At 33.8% G+C, this 20223-nt stretch overlaps 1 protein-coding gene across 6 annotated transcripts in view; it reads left to right on the top strand.

Annotated features, from left to right (window-relative positions):
• Positions 1-20223, top strand: part of KTN1 (kinectin 1) — a 98568-nt gene that overhangs the window by 14880 nt on the left and 63465 nt on the right. For all 6 annotated transcript variants that reach the window (XM_045566657.1, XM_045566624.1, XM_045566647.1 and 3 more), the window contains exons 2-3: positions 15591-16143; positions 19117-19254. In XM_045566657.1, the coding sequence (XP_045422613.1) occupies positions 15621-16143; positions 19117-19254 (661 nt within the window). In that variant the 5' untranslated portion in view covers positions 15591-15620. The remainder of the gene's footprint in view (positions 1-15590; positions 16144-19116; positions 19255-20223) is intronic.

Genomic DNA, 20223 nt, shown 5'->3' with positions numbered 1-20223 from the left:
AAACACTATGAGGATACTATCAACAAAATTCAGAAGCAGGAAGCTCTGTAGGACCAGCCACCTGGTTTGGTTTTTTCTAACTAAAAGTTCTAAGAATTGCCAGAAACTGAATGGTAGAGATGCAGGTATGGTAGATGAAAGGAGACAAGAAATATACCAATCAAAAAACAACAAAACTATTTTACAAAGCAGTGTGAGAAATGTGAACACTGGTTGGATATTTAATATTAAGGAATTATTGTTAATTTTTAATTTGCTGTGGGACTGGATGTTTTGTCATCTTTTTTTCTCCAGGCTCAGAACTTCTATAAAGGTGTAGTTCTAGATAATAGGTTTGCAGCCTGGTTGGTTTTCATACCTATTCCTTCCCTTCTCCTCTTCTCCTTCCCTTCTTTCTTATTTTCTTTTTAAAACTCTTTTCACAAGCTTTGCAAGTCCTATTCCCTACCTCCATCCCTTGGTGTCAAGAGGTGAACCTGGTTCTGTTGCTGTTACCTTTAGGAGCTGATCTATCTGGCCACCTTCCTCATTCCTTCTTCCGTATACTCCACTTTAGGTATGAGTTACTGTTTTGAATTTTTATTGCATTTCTGACCTAGAGAGATGTTTATCTTGGTTTTGCGTTTAGCCACATGTACAAAATAATTTCCTTTTATGTTTCATACCATTGTTAAGTGTTTGAAATAGAAGAGTCTTTATTGGAAATCTTCATTTCTACTTTTTTTAATTTTGAGTTTTGAATCTCAGCTGATATATCCTGGGTAATACCCAGAATGTATCCTGAACATTCTAGTTTGGTGATCTGTTTCCCTCCTTTGCTCATATCTGTTTTCTTTTAATCTTGTTGAATATTATTTACTCTATAGAACAAATCTGATTTTAGTATCACACTAATTTATGATTATAATTAGTTAAAATCATTAAGCCTTGAAGTGTGATTTTTTTTTTTTGCTTCTGCTACTTGATCTTACTTATCCTATGTTTCTTCATTTTAAAATCTTTGAAGTTGCTAGTCTAACTCAAACTGAATGGATCTTTTTCTTTTTCGAGATAGGACTGGTATTCCTTGGTATCTTATTGCTTTTTGTCTCCAGCTTGAAAATCAAATATTTAATGACTTGAATTCATTTTTGAAAACCCTGCTGTTAATTTAAAAGCCATTAAATGAAAACATAATTTCCATTAATTTCAGTGGGAAATTATGATGTTTTATTCCATCCCAGACACTTTTCACACGTGGTTAAATATTAAACCAACAATGAAAATGAGTTTAAGTATAGACAATTTGAAAGTAAATACACTTTATATACAAAATGTAATGTCATGTCATATAATGGAGGCTTATTGTATTTGCCAAAGGAGGAAGAGAAAATGTGGTGGTGGTGGTGGTGGTGATGGTGGTTAGTGGAATATCATTCTTGGGAAAGTCTGTTCTTTGTGTACTATTTTCTTCACTAGTTTCAAACTTTTTGGAGCTCAGAGTTACCTTGCATTCAGTCTGCGCTTAAAAATCAAAAAAGCACCGTTAGGGCAATAAAGTGTAAACACAAGTTTTGAAACCATGAGAAGTAGAGCACATGCAGAGAAGATGGAAGAGTTGGAGGAGATGATAGATCTTTGTCGTTCTTGCTTGGCATATGTACCCAAAGCAAAATATTCTGGGTTCATTCAAACATGTTGTACAGTACAGATTTGTTACATATATACTCTGACTAGAAACCATTATGTTGAGTAAAATGTTGAGTGTGTCTTTGCTTGAAATCATAGTGTTGAAATTTTACTTTTTATAGAACATTTATTTTGTGTGTGTTTAGGTAAACAGTCATAATAGCAAAAAAGTCGTTGCTTGAAAAGTGGTAATTTTCAAGAGCCATTTTGATGAAAACCAGTTAACTGAACAATTCGTTATATGAAGTAAGTCTGTAGACTTAATGACATTGTATCCCTGCTTATCTGAATTATTGGAATTACCATTCCAACCAGGTAACTGAAAGAGTAACAAAGGATAAAATAGTCTGTTTTATGAAACATTATTCAGTTGGTTTGCTTTTTGTTCCTATCCTTGTATTCATCACATCTTTTATAAACTGGCAAGCTTGTCTATAAGTAACTGATTAAAATGTTAGTAAGGTCAGGCTAAGAACAAAAATTTTTGATTCATGATTAAGAAACTTTTTAAGCCATTCATTGATGATGTTGGGCTATGATTGTTTAACCTTTTAAGTATTCCCCAGTTTATGCTATTTTTCAGCGATGTTCAGGACTTATCAATCTTGTCTCCAAGGATAGCTTGTTTACTTTATCAAGTGTTCTGCCAAAATCAGGCATTCTATAATGTGTATTGGGTTTTCCTGGTTTAGTAACCCTTCTGTTAAAAAAAAAAAAAGGCATTGGAATGACATTTTTAAAATAGTGACTGTTTTATAGTGGATGGCTTTTTATGCCCCTACATTTTTTAGATAGTGGTATTGTCTGGATTTACCTAAAATGAATTCACCAATTTTAGTTTTGACTACTTTCTGCTGTTTTTAGTACATGATAGTTTATACCTCCTCCCCCATCCCCCAACTTTTTGGGCATCTTCTAACAGTGGGGAAAGCAGAAGCCTTTCATGGAACTTGAAATGCAGGATTATGGCATCTGTGTGCTGTCTGTTAAAGGCAGTATCTATCTTTGCTTGGCTGTTGAGATGATTGTATAAACATAATTTATAAGGACAATCCCCAGAGTAGGATAGCCATATAATAGGGGCCTCTACTTGTGGCTGTATTGTAGGTTCTGGTAACTGGTCACCTTTCAAACTCTTACCTTATATTTCTGTTGTCTGGAAGGGGGTCTTTGTAACGACAAATTTTGAAGGTTCACAGTATGTGGTGTTTCAGTTAACTGGATAATTTACATACTTAAGCCAACTTTATGACCATGGAAATTCAGCTGGTAAAATCACAAAGACTGCTTTTTCTTGGAGTTAGCTCTCTAGTAAACTAGCTTCTTATCAAGATCAGTTATCTATTTTTTGCTTAGATTTATTATTGGGAGTGATGTCAAAAGAATAGAGCCATCTTTTTGGTAAACTTTTTTTGGAAGGCGTTGTAGACTTAAACATTCATTAATATGTAAAAGTTACATTTATTTCCAATTCAGGGTAATTATATCTGTACTTTTGATTTTTTTCTGTCATATATTCCTTTTGCAGTTTCAAGACCATTATAGTAAAGTCCATATCATGATGAAACAGCCTTGATTTTGTTGTAGAGTACTAGTGAACACAAATAGGCTTGATATATACATATTTATGAGAGTTTATTTTGAAAGAAAATGCAAAGGGAAGGACTAACAAGGACTACCTGTATAAAGTTATGTATGTTCAGAGAAGTAAGTCTTTTTTTCTCTCCAGAGTTATGCTGAATGCCCTTTAGTCCACAGATATTTGACAGTGTTATGCATTGGGTGGTGTGTACTCCCAGATAGTAGGTGAGAGCAAACATACATGTGAATAGGAGTCACTCATTTGGCATGTTAAACTTTGAGTAGTATAAACTAAACTTTGTACAATCCGTGAATAAAAATCTTTTAGTGATGTTTTCTTACACCGTAGTTCTTAAGGTACAGTTTCAGGGAATGAGGACCATGTAAGATTATGAATGTAAAATTTCATTTCAGTGAATCAGAATGGGGAAATTTCTTAACTTTTTAAAGATTCTTTTTCTTTAACTTCACTATAGATTTATAATCAATTTATTAACAGAAGTAATATTTCAGAACAATCTGCAAATTATGATACATAAGTAGTTTCCTTGCCTTATTTTAGTTTCATTTGTATGTACTTGTAGTTAGAGAATGTGTAAGATTTTGCTGTTTATTTACAGTTTTGCTGTTTGTGTAGACTTTGTATCTCTTTGCTTTCTCTTAAAAAGTGGTGATAGGAATTTGCTTGTAGAATGACATAAAATCAGAACTGAAACGTAGAAATGAAATGTAGACTATGGAGTATATTGTAAGGCTTTAGGGGGAAAAAATCAGGCTTTCACTATTTAATGGGTGCATTTGAGTATAAAATGCTGTAACATTTTGTCCTCATTTTTTATGGCTTTGTACTTGGAAGCTTGTAATTGAGGGGCCAGAGAGGGAAAATTCTTTGCTAGCACTCTTCTTGTCTGCCTTCCTTAAAAGTATTTTAGGTGGGGGAAAAAAGGTCAGCTGTAATCCCCAGTGAAAGAGTATTGGATTCTCAGTCATATCCTGGTTGGAAGAGGTATTGTTCATTTAAAAAAAACTACATTCCGGATTAGCAAATTACATATAAAGTATTTTTAATTGTTTGCTAACATTAACAATCAATTTTGTTCATTACATAGGTGACTGACTTATTGCTTCTGAAAACTAATATTCCAGTGTTTAGCTGGATCTAGAATTTTGTTAATGGTTATTGTTTCTATGGAGATTTTATTACATTATCCTTTGGCTTCTGTTGCTCATTAATATGTAAGTCTATTTTATAGGTAATCTGTGTTTTTAATACTTTATATGTTTTGAATTATACAGTGTTAATACAAATATGTTTAAATATCTTTGTCCAGATTTTACTGCCTTTCCTGAATTGGAACATTCGTATCTTTCAACAGTTTTTAAAAATTCTCAGCTATTATCTCATCACATACTACTTTTCTTTATTCTTTCCTCTTCTTGAATTCCCATTTGATTTACTGGACCTTCTCATTGTATCTTTCATTCTATTAATTTTTCTTTCACATTTTCCCTTATGTATCCTTTTGTGCTATGTTGTCAGTTTTTATCAGATCTAGTCTGTCAGTTTTTATCTAGATCTAGAAAGGGCTAGTTGGCCCTTTCTAACCCAGAAATCTTGTGAAAAGAAAAGATAGGTCAAGATTGTAGATTTTAGGGGAGAAAACCTTCTGTACATGGTATAACTGTTTTATAATTACATTATTGGTATGAATTTCATGTTCTGGTGTTAAATTTTGAAGTTTTGATAATTTGTATTCTTTTGTGTTTGAAAACTCATTTTATGTGTTGATTTGAAAGACTGAATATTTAAAAAGTTATAAATTTCTTTGGTATTAAAGCTTTCAATTTGTCTAATTAAATTATCATAAATTAGATTTCTTTATGAAATAAACTTTTAACCAGATTATCTCCTATGGAAGTATTTTTAAATGAGCAATGCCTTTTCCTGAGAAAATGGGCTAGTTTGGGCTTGATGAGTAAGCAGAACTTTAAAAGATGTGGACGTAACTAACTTTCAGCAGCTACCAGCTGTTCAGTTCCTTTCCAGTTTCTTGGAGAAGCTGTTCAAACTGATTTATCTATTCCCATATTAAAGGAAAAAATTTTGATTAAAAGATAAAATAGAAGTTTCATGTGTTGTTACATGGTACCTTACCTACGTTACATGGTTTAATGGAGAAATTAAATTTAATTACTCATTTGTGGCATTAGTTGGATTCACTTCAAATTGGGGTAGCAGTACTTTGGAATGGATATTGCTGAAATAACTTAAGGGGTGTAAGATGTGAGTCATAGAAATAACTATGTGTTGCAGTTTAAAAAGAGTAATTGCACCACAGCTTTGAGATTTCAGTGTAGTCTGTAAAGTTAATTTTAGGAAAGATGTTGTAAATGGAGTTCCCATGTTGCGGGGGCAGGGGAGTGACTCAAATGTTTAAGCATACTAGATTATTTTGTCTTTTGGTTGCTTTGAATCTTTCTTATTTTAAAAGATAATTTTATACTTTATTGTGCACTCTGGAGCCATTACACTTTCTGCGCAGTTACTAACTAGGACAATAGGAATTTAGATGAGTTTTGTATTTTGATGGCCATTTCAGGAAGTGGTTAATACTTTGTCTGTTTTTCTCATTGTATTGTCTTTTTCTTACTGATTTGTAAGGTGAAGTTTATTTTTAAAAATGTTTATTGCAAAAAAATGTTTATTGCAGATGTAATGTTACTTATAAACATTTAAACATACAGAATTGTATAAAATGAGTCTGCCTATTTTTTGTGTTTTTAAATGTGTTATACTTTTTTTCTTACATTTAAAACTATTTGAATATTTTTATTTGATCTGACTGTTACAGCCTTTCTTCTGATTTGGAATAACTTACTAAAAACTAAATCTTTGTACCTACTTGGATTTGTTTTAGATTTTGAATTCCACTATGGTCTGTACTTTTATCTTTAAATCACACTGCAGTATATTGCTGCTTCCCTATATTTGTTAAAACTGTCTACTATCTCAGTATCTATGCATGTGTATGTAGAGAATAAGTGCTCTGGCATTTTAGGAGGAGAACTAGCTGTAGACATGGTACTTGAACTGGAAGAGTAAGACCATATTGGGGCTGAGTTAAGTTTTTTTGCTTTGGTTTATAGATAGTTTGTATTTTCCTCCTCAGGATGTTAGCACTGCTAAACATCCTGCATTCAAAGTTTTAAATTTAAGTGGAGAATAAAAATGAATGCAATTTATAAAGAATGAAAAATTCAATAATAATTGTATTTTATGGGACCTCAAATACCACTCTTTTTTACCCTTACTTTTTCATCTAATGACTTTGCTTCACGTTTCATTAGGAAAATAGTAGCATTAGGAATTGTCACAATTTCTAACCATATCCTCTCCTTGCCTGTGCCTTTATACTCTTCCTTATGTTTATACCCATTCCCTTGGTGATTTTATCCAAGCTTGTGGCTTTAAATATAGTCCATGTGCTGAATACTTCCAAATTTGTATCTCTAGCCTGTACTTCTCAGCTGACCAAACAATCTTTTACTTAGCTGTCTGCTGGACATCACCTAGCTAAAACCAAACTCCTGATCTTCAACCTAGCTATGTCCTGTCCACATTTCCGCTCTCTCAGTAAAGGGCAACTCTTGTTTTTTTCTTTTTTCTTTTTTTGGCTTGGTCTGAAAGCTTTGGAGTTGTCTTTGGCTTTGCTTGGTCTCTCACACCCCTCATCCAGTCGGTCAGCAAATCATCTTGGCTCTACCTTCATCATGTATCCAGAATTTGACCACCTTACCTGCTACCAACTTGCTGTCATCATCTGTGGATTATTTCAGTTGTCTCCTAGGAATTTTCCTTGCTTTCACTTTATCTCTACACCCTTCCCTACTCAGAGCCCTCCACTGGTTTCCCATATTATTGAGAACACTAGCCATAGTCCTTCCAATATCCTGAAGAAATTACATGACTTGTTAACCACACCCCTAACCCTTTGTATTATCTCTATAACTACATTTACTTTTAATCTTATTCATACTACTTGAACTACATTGTCCTTATTGCTTTTGGTCAAATATACCAGGTATGTTCCTGTTTCATGATCTTTGTGCTTGCTCTTCCCTCATTCACTCCATTCATCTCTTCACTTAGGCACAAGTAGGGACATGGCTCTATCCCTCGCTTATTTTAGGTCTTTATTCTTTTTTTTTTTTTTTTTTTGAGACAGAGTCTCACTTTGTTGCCCTGGCTAGAGTGAGTGCCGTGGCGTCAGCCTAGCTCACAGCAACCTCAGACTCCTGGGCTTAAGCGATCTGCCTGCCTCAGCCTCCCGAGTAGCTGGGACTACAGGCATGCGCCACCATGCCCGGCTAATTTTTTCTATATATATTTTTAGTTGTCCAGATAATTTTTATTTCTATTTTTAGTAGAGACGGGGTCTCGCTCAGGCTGGTCTCAAACTCCTGACCTCGAGCGATCCACCCACCTCGGCCTCCCAGAGGGCTAGGATTACAGGCATGAGCCACCGCGCCCGGCCAAGGTCTTTATTCTAATATCATTTTTTTTCAAGGAAATCATCCCTGACCATTCTCTAAATTGTAACCTCTGTTCACTTTCCTTCTTCCTATGCTCCCTATTTCTCTTTCCTGCTTACCACTATTCTTGCTACTTATTACCATTTCATATATTGTATATTAATTGCTGGTCTGTCTTTCCCTTAGTAGAATGATAACTGTAAGTGCAGGATTTGTGGCCCTTTTACTGCTATCTATTTAGAACATGCTATAGAACAGTGCTGACAACGTAATCGATGCTAAATAACTGAATGAAAGAATAATAAAGACTATAGTTGAAATGACGTAGGTATAATTTGAGCTGGGTTTTGAAAGGTAAGTGAAGAAAGACAAGGTGAAGATTTTTAGATTTTGTAGGGAGAAGGCGAAGTGCTTTAAGTTGAGCTTTATAAAGTGGTTCCTTTGTTTGCCTGATTCAGAACCCTTGGTAGCTTCTTATTGCTGATTTTGCCTATTTAGTTAGTTGTCTGCTTATCTTCTTCAGCTGGTTGTCCTTTATATTCTTCAAAAATCGTATCTTAAACTCCAGACATGAACCTGTTCCTATATTGATCTTGGCAAATGGTTTAATCATTTATGGAATTTTCCAAGCTAGACATCTAGGTGTTATTTAGACTCCTCACTCACTTTATCATAGTTACCTTTTCTTGTTAGTTTGTTCCACCCAGGTATTTCTGTCTGCATTGACTTAATTTACTCTCATCTATTGAAAATCATTTTAATTGATCTCCTTGCCCTTTTTTTAACCTATCAGTTGGGTTTTAAATTTTGATGTTTATTTGTGGAAGTCCTAATTCAGATCTGCCCACTTTTGATAGTTTCTGTTCTTTGCTCATTTTCCAAATTCCCTCCTTTTTATGTATGTTGTAATCTATATCTGTTAAATCCAGTATCTTTAGACTTTAGAGATCTAAGTCTTTAGCTTGTTGGTGATGCCTCTTGCTAATGGTGACTTATCATATTTTCTTATTTGGGGTTCTGGGCTCATATCTGGTAACAGTCTTTGAAAATCTTAAGGAGGCTAGCTTAGGAGAGAATTCCACAAAAGAGGATATGCACCAATTTGAGACCACATAAATTTTTTGATTTGGCATATGCAAGATCATGCAAATAATTTGGACCCTAAACCTGTTTAAGAAGAAACTCACGGATACCAATTTTTAGGAAACAGCCTGAGTAAAGGCAAAATCAGGACCAAAAGTAAAAACTCTTAACTTGCATTTTGGTACTTCATCATATTGCTATTCACCAATCTGAAAATAATTTACTTTTATTCAGGATATACCTGGAATATAACTTGTATACTTTATTTGAAGGTTAACAACTACACAATGCCTAATCTTTAATTTTAGCAGGAGTAGTTCATAAAATATTGTAGGTATTTCTTTTGTGGAATGGAGTCTGATTTAATGATACTTGGCCACTAATGATAAACTTTTTTATCAGTGTACTTACAATAAATAAACCACTTTTTCTTTAAAAAAGATTAACTTATCCACTTAAAAACAACAGAAGATGTTATGGTGGGTTTAAAGGAAGGGAAATATTGTATGAATAGTGGCATGTTTGGAATGCAAAGTACTTAGGTTCCGTGTGATCAGATTACAGATGGATTTTTTTTTTTTTTTTACTTATGAACATTATTTTTACAAAGAACCTTTAATAGTAGCTTTCAGTTTAGGCCTTACAGCTACTCTTAGTAATATTTTAACTATATTATACATTGAATAAAGTTCTTTTAGGCTACTCAGAGAGTCTGTATATTTTTAGAAGGGGTATTCATTTAGTTATATAGACATTATTGATTTATGCAGGAACTTTTATGAAATTATGCATTCCTAGGTTGAAAACTACCTTTCTCTCAATTTTTTTTTTCAAATGTGTCTGCTTGCTTGTATGTTTGGTGTACGTCACTTGAAAAAAGACTTTCAGTTTGTTCAGATTTAAGTCTTGAATTTTGATTTGTTAAATTTTTTCCTAATGGTTTTTTTGAGTCACCCCAACTGATATAATTTTGTCAACTAAATAACAAAAAAAATTTATAAAATTAGTTTTTGTGTCATTTGTTTTACATGCTCCTTTAGTTTGGAAAAAAAGCATAGAAGCAAGAGCAACTGAAACACCATAGTAATAAGAATACAGAATTCCAAATTCTTACATTTACTTGAAATTTAATAGTATACTTCTCAAACTCCTTCAGTTTCTTCTTGTAATATGTAAGCAGTAATTCTTTATTTGTATTTTGTAAGCACCAATTTTTATTTAAACTTTTAAAAGTGTAATCTTGTGCATTCAGGTTGTTACTTAAATTGTTGTTTTAATATGGAAGAAACTGAAAGTTGAGAAATTAACTATATATTAAAATATTTGTAATCTTATTCCCTTCAAAAATATAATCTCATTTTACTATATTGTCTCAGACTATGTGTGTATCTAATTTTTGTGCTCAACATAAATAACTTTTAGCCTTTTTGTTATGTATTTTGCTACATTACACAGTCTTAATTATTTTAAGTGGTTGTGTGATGTTTCTGTAGATGTCCCACACTGAAATAGTTTCATTGTTGTACCATTATATAATGGTGGTCTATCTTTATATTCTACTTTAACCTTCTTGGTTAAGCAGTTCTATTGAAATTCTAATAATTGCCCCTAAATTTTTATATCACTTAAAATTTTAAGTTTTATGTATTATATTAATATAAGCAAATTGTGTCTTCTGAAAAGTTTACAAGATTTAACTCAATGGTATAGTTCAATTTTTTCTTTTATTTTTAATTATTATGGGTGGATAATAAGTGTGTATATTTATGGGTTACAAGTCATGTTTTGCTCCAGACACATATAGTGTGTAATGATCAAATCAGGATAATTGGGGTATCCATCACCTCAAACATTTATTATTTCTTTGTGTTAGGAACATTCTGATTCCATGCTTTAAAATAACTAAAAGTATACCATAGATTATGGTTGACTGTTTATCCTGTTGTGCTGTCAAATACTAGACCTTATTCATTTCAGCTATTTTTGCACTCATTAATCCTCTGCACTTTGTCTCCCCTCCCCACTACCTCTCCCACCATCATTATACTATCTATTTCTGTGAGTTCAATTTTTTTATTTAATAACTTTTCATTCCCACTGATGAGTGAGAATATACTAAATTTGTCTTTTTGCGCCTGGCTTATTTCACTTAACATAATGTCCTTCAGTTCCATCCATGTTACTGTAAATGACAGGATTTCATTCCTTTTTGTGTCTGAATAATATTCTATTGTGTATATATACCACATTTTCTTTATCCATTCATCTATTGATGGACACTTGGGTTGTTTCCAAATCTTGGCTATTGTTTAATAGTGCTGTAATAACCATGGGGGTGCAGATATCTGTTTGATAACGGATTTTCTTTCTTTTGGATATATACCCAGCAGTGGGATTGCTGGATTATGTGGTAGTTCAGATTTCAGTTTTTTTGAGGAACTGCCATGCTGTTCTCCATAGTGGCTGTATTAATTTACATTCCCACTAACAATGCAGGAGAGTTCCCCTTTCTCTGCATCCTCACCAGTGTTCTAGCATTTGTTACTTACAGCTCAATTTTTGTATGAACAAATGTAAGTTATAGAAGGGTGAGTAAATAGAATGTTAAAACTAACATCAGTAATACGAACTCTGATGAAACACAAAACTTACTATTTTTCCATACTGTTAACTTATTATAATTATTATTTTTGGAGTTCTTTAGGTGCAGGGCAGGAATGCAAACTCATTCGAGAGCAGGGTTTTTAACCTTGGATCCATACATACTCTTCAGGGAATCTAGAAACCTTCAGAGATAGTAGGTAAACCTTGGTATGTATACATTTTCTTTGAGAAAGAGGCTATCTCATCAGTTTTTTGAAGGATTTATGTCTGAGTAAAAGATACAAGGCACTGGTGTGGAATGTGGTTTGAGAATAGTTAGGGATTGATTTCTTACCATTCCATAGATATTTGTCTCCTGGGTCACTTGACAGAGAAATCCTGTTTACCACCGCTGGCTGTTTATTGCATTCAGATTGGAATCTATTAAGATTTATGTGTGATTAGGTTAAAAGGTGATTAATATTACAAAGGGCATGTGATAATATGGAAGAAATCATTAACATTGGTGATTTTTGCTAACTCATCTCAAAACCTGAGCTCAACAAACATATATTGAATTGTATACTGTGGACTTAGAAATGAGGTCATTATAATTTTCTGTCACCTAGAGCTAAATTAACTTTGTCTCAACCTCTCTTTCCCTTTCCTTTTATTTTTCAATTGTACCTCCCCCGCCCTCCGTGTTTGCTCTTCCCTGAATTTCCCTCAATATCATTACCAATCCCCTTTTGCCTCCTTTTTTCCTCTTTATATAATTCTGATGCTCATGGGTATAATGTGAACCTGAGGTATATTAATTGGTATTGTAGTATTTATTCATTAAACACTCATTTTGCCATTTTTTTTTCTTTTTTTTTTTTTTTTTGAGACAGAGTCTCGCTCTGTTGCCTGGGCTAGAGTGCTGTGGCATCAGCCTACCTCACAGCAACCTCAAACTCCTGGGCTCAAGGGATCCTCCTGCCTCGGCCTCCCGAGTAGCTGGGACTACAGGCGTGCACCACCATGCCCGGCTAATTTTTTCAATATATATTTTTAGTTGTCCAGTTAATTTCTTTCTATTTTTAATAGAGACGAGGTCTCGCTCTTGCTCAGGCTGGTCTCGAACTCCTGAGCGCAAACAATCCACCTGCCTCGGCCTCCCAGAGTGGTAGGATTACAGGTGTGAGCCACCACGCCTGTTCACGCCATTTTTTAAAAATAAATAAGGAATTGAACATTTTATGAATTTCTCTTAAAGTTTAAAATACTAAGGCGAGTGAGATTGCACCCATTATTCTGGCACAACTCTTCAGTTATTGAACTTAGATATAAAATGTTTTGATCATACAAGTAAAATGATTGTTACTTTTTAGCAGCATTGAATTTAACACAAAGTCTTAGTGTTTATAGTTTTAATAACTGTATTTTGAATTGATATTTGCTATTGTAAACCATTCTGATGTTGGATGTTTTATGTCTTTTTTCAGTTTTTATGTAATGTTGCTATGACCATCTTTATGTGCTTTTTCTTGCAAATAAATTTCTTGGGATAAAGGATCAGGATTATTGAGTTAAAGGAATGCAAACATTTGAGGTTCATCTAGATGCAGAATGAACTCAACTGAAGAAGAATTGAATTGCATGAAGGGAATCTTAAGAAAATCCAAAGACAGGAAGCATGATTCCTTCAGGCCTGATACGGGACCTGGAAAAGGAAACTAGAAAATCATCAGAACATTTGAGGAATCACTCTTTCAGAGTTCTTGCGGTCTCCTAGCCTCTCTTCTCCTGAACATTTGCTTTTTTTCCCCTTCTCTATACAGGTGAACTGGCTCTGCTTGATTATAGATTCTGCTCTCCAAGACCTAGGCTTGCACTGGGCTGCAGCTTGCTGTTCATCAGGACTTTTTAACTTTGACTTGTCCTCTTTTTTCAGCTTCTGTGGCTACTGCTAAGTACCTTAGCCTTTCTTTTTGTTCTTCAAAGCAAAAATTTGAACCATTCCAACTCTTGGTTTTGTCTTTTTCCCTCCCCCAGCTCCCCAGTTAAGTTGAATAGGCTGTGTATCCTGTGGATGCTATGTTATAAAAAAAATTCTCTGTTCTTTAGAAGCATTTATGGTTGATCACTAACACTTAGACAGGCACAGTAAGATATGTCTGATCAATTTAAAATCTGGATAGTTCATGTTAACATGAGTTATCAGGGAAATAATTCTTTATATAAAGTTTCTTTTAGTGTTTGATTAGCACATGATTCCTTTTCCCCTTCAACTTGTTAAAACCTGTCTTAGTAAGTCCAGGGTTGTGTTAATGCTATTTTGAAAAATGCTTATGGAAGTGTGAATTGTTATTTCAATTACAAAGATTAATGATATGCCTGTTGAACTAGTTATTTCTTGTATATTTGGGGGATTGATTCTGGGACCCCGTATACCCAAATCTGCGCATACTGAAGTCCCACAATTGGCCTTGAAGAACCCGAGTATATGTAGTAAAGTAGGTTCTCCATGTAAGTGGGTTTTGCACACACCGAATACTGTATTTTCAATAGCATTTGGTTGAAAAAAATTTGCATATAAGTGGAGCATCTCAGTTCAAACCTGTGTTGTTCAAGGGTCAACTGTACTTTGTTCTCAGGTTCCATTTCTGGCTATTTTTCAGACTTGGGTCATTGCTGGTATAACTTGAAAGGATTATGCTCTGCATTTTAAAATGGGATGTAAATTAATTGAAAAAGTTAAATTTAATGAGCTCAAGTTGATTATGCTAACAACTTGGCATTTAACAAAGATAAGTGTGCATAGCTTTATCTTGTTTTGTAAAATTCATGAGTTCTGTTAAGAATGGTTCTGGTGAAGTTTTATATTCAATAAACTCAGATTTATCCAGCTTAAACTCAGATGTTTGCCAGGGTCTAAAATAATTAGAATGATCCTGTTTAGGTGGAATTTTATTTCTTTAATCATTATCTGTAAGACTCTTCAAGACAATGAAAACTTAAAAAATTCTCAGATTTATTTGTATATTAAAAGCATAAAAGTTAACTTTAATTTGCTTTATGCCAAACATGTCCTGTTGTTTAATTACATGTGCATCACATGCCTTGCCTTTTTCTACAGCAGATTTAACATAGAATACAAGCTACTTTTATGTGGCTTATACATGTTTATTAGAACATTTATTACCTAGAATCTAGACATGAGAGTCATTTTTACTTTGAGATTTAATTTTAGCAGAAACTACCCTTCAGGTGAGGGATATAATATATATATTCTAGGCAGATCTGGGTAGTCATATCACACCTTTTTTCCCTAGTAGCTATTGGTTTAATCTAAATGTAGGGCTGATGGTTCTATTGATGAGACAAAGCCTTTTTTTTTTTTTTTTTTAAAGCATTTGGGCAAGGATGGCTAGCCTTGCTTTTGCAGTGTAACTTGTGTCTGCAGTATAGGATACCTTGGAAAAAATTGAGAAAAGCATCTAATGTGTATTTTATTTTAGTGCCGAATGCCACAGTCTAATGTTTTGATTTGATTTTGACTTTATTATATTTCTATATCCTTATATATCACCATATCGTGAGGCTATTTAGTCACTGCAGTAAAGATGTTAGAAGTCTGTGAATGGTCTTAAATTTCTAAGTGAAGAAATGAACTACTTTTTCTTCCTTTTTTTTTTGCCTTTAAGAGTATGGTACTTTTAATGGATATCCAGTGAGCCAGTCAGTTGCTAATGGTTAATACCTCTTAATTTTCACATATGATAGTATTCATCAACATTATACAATAAAAGGAAAAAAGCTAACTATTAATAAAGTTATCAGAAGTGGATATTTAGGGGGGGAAATGTAATGAACATTGAAGTTTTTCCCCTCTCATTAGGATCTTTTCGCATGATTAAAAAATGGAAGAATGTGTTACAGTCACTCTTTCTAGTTACTATTTTTCTTTTGTAGTATATTTGAATTGTAGTTGGCAGAGTAATCAAGAATGTGATTTAAGCAACTAACCTGTTTAGATTTGTAGATCAGGTTAGATTAGATCTAAAATGCCACTTGAAAGAGCATGGGTTTTGAGTTTCATATTTATAAGACTGACAGCTTCTTTTTTGTTTTTTTGCTCTCCCCTCCCCCTCATTTAGGTTTTATAGGATCACATTAACAAAAGCACCATGGAGTTTTATGAGTCAACATATTTTATTGTCCTTATTCCTTCAGTAGTTATTACAGTAATTTTCCTCTTCTTCTGGCTTTTCATGAAAGAAACGTTATATGATGAAGTTCTTGAAAAACAGAAAAGAGAACAAAAACTTATTCCTACCAAAACAGATAAAAAGAAGTCAGAAAAGAAAAAGAATAAAAGGAAAGAAATCCAGAATGGGAACCTCCATGAATCTGATTCTGAGAGTGTACCTCGGGACTTTAAATTATCTGATGCTTTGGCTGTAGAAGATGAGAAAGTTATACCTGTTCCATTGAATGTGGTTGAAACCTCAAGTAGTGTTAGGGAAAGAAAGAAGAAGGAAAAGAAACAAAAACCTGTAGTTGAAGAGCAGGTCATCAAAGAAAGTGATACATCAAAGATTCCTGGCAAAAAAGTAGAACCTGTCCCAGTTACTAAACAGCCTACCCCGCCCTCTGAAGCAGCTGCCTCAAAGAAGAAAGCAGGGCAGAAGAAGTCTAAAAATGGAAGCGGTATTGTAATCTATTTAACATTATTGAATGATTATATTTCTTTTAATAACTTTAGAACTTTGAAATTCGAATATTTTGTTAGGTGTGTACATAGAATGTTAAATATTGAGTCTGATACCAAGATGATGATTTTCACTGTGTGTTTGCTTTCATTAACATTAATTGCTGATAGAAATTAGTATTGATCATGAAACAGCACTTTTAAAACAACTTCATATTATAAATATGGAAAAGATCTTCAATACAAATTTATAAAATCCAACTTCGGCTGTTTTACTAAAACCACTAAGGACTTGTAAATATCAGCAGTTAGGAACTTCTACATTTATTTCAACCGACACTTTCTAATCAATATGATATTAAAGATGAAAAGATAAAATCAGATATAATTTTTCAGCCTCAATTGATTTGTTTTGCAAACATTTATCATATGTCTGTTTTATGCTAGGCATTATTTTAGGTGCTAGGACTATAGAGATGAATAGTTCATTTTCAGGATAGTCACATGCTAGCTGTAGACACAAACATAAATAGGTCATTATAATATAAATATTTTAGTATATGATCTAGATATGTCTAAACTAGGAATTCTAAGATAGGCCACTTAGAGCATGTAATGCCAAAAATTAATTTTAAATTTTGGTACTAGCTAGGTTTTTTGAGTGGATGGAGAGGGATGGGATGGGCTATTCAAGGGAGAGGGGTTAATAGGTACAGTGGAAAGGACCTGAGAAATGGTGTGGTGATAGATGAAACTATAAAGAGTTTGCTTTGTATGAAGGGACTTGTGTATACTAGTAAGTCATTTGTGTATCTTAACTTGTTGAGGGTTAAATTGATCATAGCTAGGATTATAGCTAGGAAAATACCACACATTTTCATGGAGAAGGACATGTAAGCCAGTAACAAAGTGTAATTCATGTATATGTACAAAGTATGGCAGAAATGCAGAAGCCAGAGCAGCTACTACTTATGGGGTCAGGGGATGAAAGGCTTTACAGAGGAGGCAGTGCCTGAGTTGGGTGTTCGAGACTTAATCACTTCACTAAGTGGATAGTGGGGTCTCGTCATACGTTGGCAGAATATGTATAAAGGCACGGCGTACAAGAGTACAGTATATTGTTAAACCATGAAATACGAGGTAGGGAGTAGTAGAGAACAAAGCTGAAAAAATAGCAGTGGCTAGATCATGGTAGCTTTTGTATACAGTGCTAAGGAACTGGAACGTCTTAGGTTAGCCATTGTTGAAGATTTTCAGACGTTAGTTACATGGTCAGATTTCTGTTTTAGAAAGATGCCTTTTGCAGAATTTGCAAGGACAGATACCATGGGGCAGTATCTGATGTAAGACTAGTTAAGAGATTGTTATAGTTTTCCAAAGTTAAGCTGTGGGCCTGAACTATGAAAGAAATAGAAGAAATAGAAAGTAGGTATACAAAGAAAGAATGACATGACTAACCTCATTATATAGGGGTATGGCTGATAGAGGAGAAGATAGGATCAAAGCTCATCTCCTAAGTTCTAAGTTAGGTCAGGGTTGGCAAACTGCAACCTATGAGCCAAATCTGGCCCACTTCTTTTTTTACACCCACAAGCCAAGAGTAGTTTTTACATTTTAAGTGGTTGGGAAAAAAATTAAGAGAATAATATTTTGAGAAATGTGGAAATTATAAGTTATATCTTAGTGTCCATGACATGTTTTTTTAGTGCAGCCACATTCATTCGTTTATGTACTTCTATGACTGGCCATCATGCTGCAGTGGCAGACTTGAATAGTTGTGACAGAGTCCATATGGCCTGTAAAGCCTAAAGTTTTTCACTCTCTGGCTCTTTACAGAAAATGTTTGCCAACCTCTGATTGGTAGATGATTGGTAGCAATAAGGAAATACTGGAGAGAGACTGGATGTATATGGAGAGGAGAACACTTTCAGTTTGTATTTCAGGTGCCTATGGGGCCATCTACATAGGTGCACTAGGGTATGTAAGTGCAGAGGATTGAGTCTGGAATGTAGATTCAGAAACCTTAAGCATGAAGGTAGTAGTTGAAGTCATGGGTGTAGACGAGATCATCCAAGGGAAGTATTTAAATTGGAGACATAACCCTACGAAGTACCAGTACTCAATAGAAGCAGCTCATAAAGGAGATTTGCAAAGGAATGTCCCAAGTGTAAGAAGAGAATTATGAGAGCTGATAGAGTTTTTTATTTTTTTATTGAAAAATACATACAGCATGAAATTTACCATTGTAACCAGTAAGTGTACAGTTACTTTCATCTCCCCCAACTGAAACTCTGTACTCATTAAATACTAATTCCCCATTTTCCCTTCCTCCAGCCCGTCTTTATGATTATGGCTATTCTAGGAACCTGATATAAGTGGAATCATACAATATTTGTCCTTTTGTGACTGGCATATTTCATTTAGTATAATGGAGAAAAGAAAATTTTAAGAAGGATGGACCAACAGTATATATAAAGTGCTAAATAGTAGTCATATAAGGATTAATGGGTATTATTTGTAGAATATGGCATTTGGGACACTGGAGACCTGAATTAATCCTTTCATGGAATGGAAGAGATAAAAATCAGGTTGCAGTTAGTTGAGGAATGTTTGATATAAAAGGAACTACAGAGTATTCTGTTGTCAGTGTAGAAGGAAATGGGTGTGGGATGCTGGGAATTACAGTAGTGGGGAAGGGTTTTATTTTTTAAGATGATAGAGACTTGACCATGCCTATAGGCTGAGTAGGGTTGGGAGTGGATGAGGAATGGGGTATGAAAGAAGGAGCAAGAATGTTGAAGAGCTGGTGTAGTGGAGTAAGAAAGATAGAATGATAAGTTATTGATGAGAGAGTAATATATCAGACTTCAAAATTTTAGTAGTAAAGCATTCTGGGGATTATCAATAACTATATCTTTTCTAATGTGTTCATTGTTTGTTGTAATGATTTTTTTCATTTATGTTTGATAAAGATGACCAGGATAAAAAGGTGGAAACTCTCACAGGACCTTCAAAAAAGCAAGAAGTATTGCCCCTCCATCAAGAGACTAAACAAGAAAGTGGATCAGGAAAGAAGAAAATTTCATCAAAGAAACAAAAGACAGAAAATGGTAAGATGTATAGATATGTATTTTATAAATGCTAATTCTAGAGAAGTACATTAGGACAAGGACCCTGGAGACCTTACATGCTCTTTAATTCCTGGTATTAATGTGTACTGTAACAATTTGTACTACTAATGTAAGTCTAAAATTCTCTTTAGCCTTATGGCTTTGTAGTGCCTTGAAAGATGGGCAGAATGTAAGTTTGAGATGAAAAAGTTTATCTGAAATTTAAAAAGGGCAGAGCATTTATAAATATTCTCATTCTTAACTTAGTTTTGAAAAAAATAATGTAAATAGCGTACAAACTGTAGAAGAAAAATATTCCTGAAATATTTGTACTTTTTAGTATTACTTAAAGATTATGATTGAGGACATTAGCTAGATCTTGCATTACCCTGTATTTCCCATTATTTTTTAAACAAAATTTGCGTGTGTATAAAATAAGCATCCAATTACAAGTGATGGAATAGTCTTAGGTGTTCAGAATTTTCCAGGGAAAGCTTGGCTATGAAATTTGTGTAGATTAAACAACAGTAATTCCCAGATAATACGGTTCTGTGGTATCAGTTGGTAATAGAAAATAGTAAACTTGGAAAAGGAAAAGGTGAAATTCTATCATCGGCATTAAAGTTATGACATACCAATCAGGTATAAGAGAAATATTGCCTGAATATATTTGGTAAAATTAAATATTATTAGTTTTAACTAAAAGAAAAGAACTACATATGCACAAAAGTTCTTTAAGTAGGAAGTTAGAGAAATGTTCATTTGGGCGTGGAAGTTTGTATCTCTAACCAATGAACATCAGGCTTATTGTTCAGACTCTGAGTTCTTCCCAATAAAATTAGGAACAAAAAAAGGAGGCTTCCTTCCTCCAATTTTAATGTTATTCTGGAAGTTTTGGCAAATACAGTAGATGTGGGATGGAAATTAGGGCATGACAATTAGAAATGAGAAGCTATCTGCAAAGAATAA

The sequence above is a fragment of the Lemur catta genome, chromosome 1 (assembly GCF_020740605.2).
Source record: "Lemur catta isolate mLemCat1 chromosome 1, mLemCat1.pri, whole genome shotgun sequence".
NCBI lineage: Eukaryota > Metazoa > Chordata > Mammalia > Primates > Lemuridae > Lemur > Lemur catta.
This window is presented reverse-complemented; position numbering and strand designations above follow the sequence as displayed.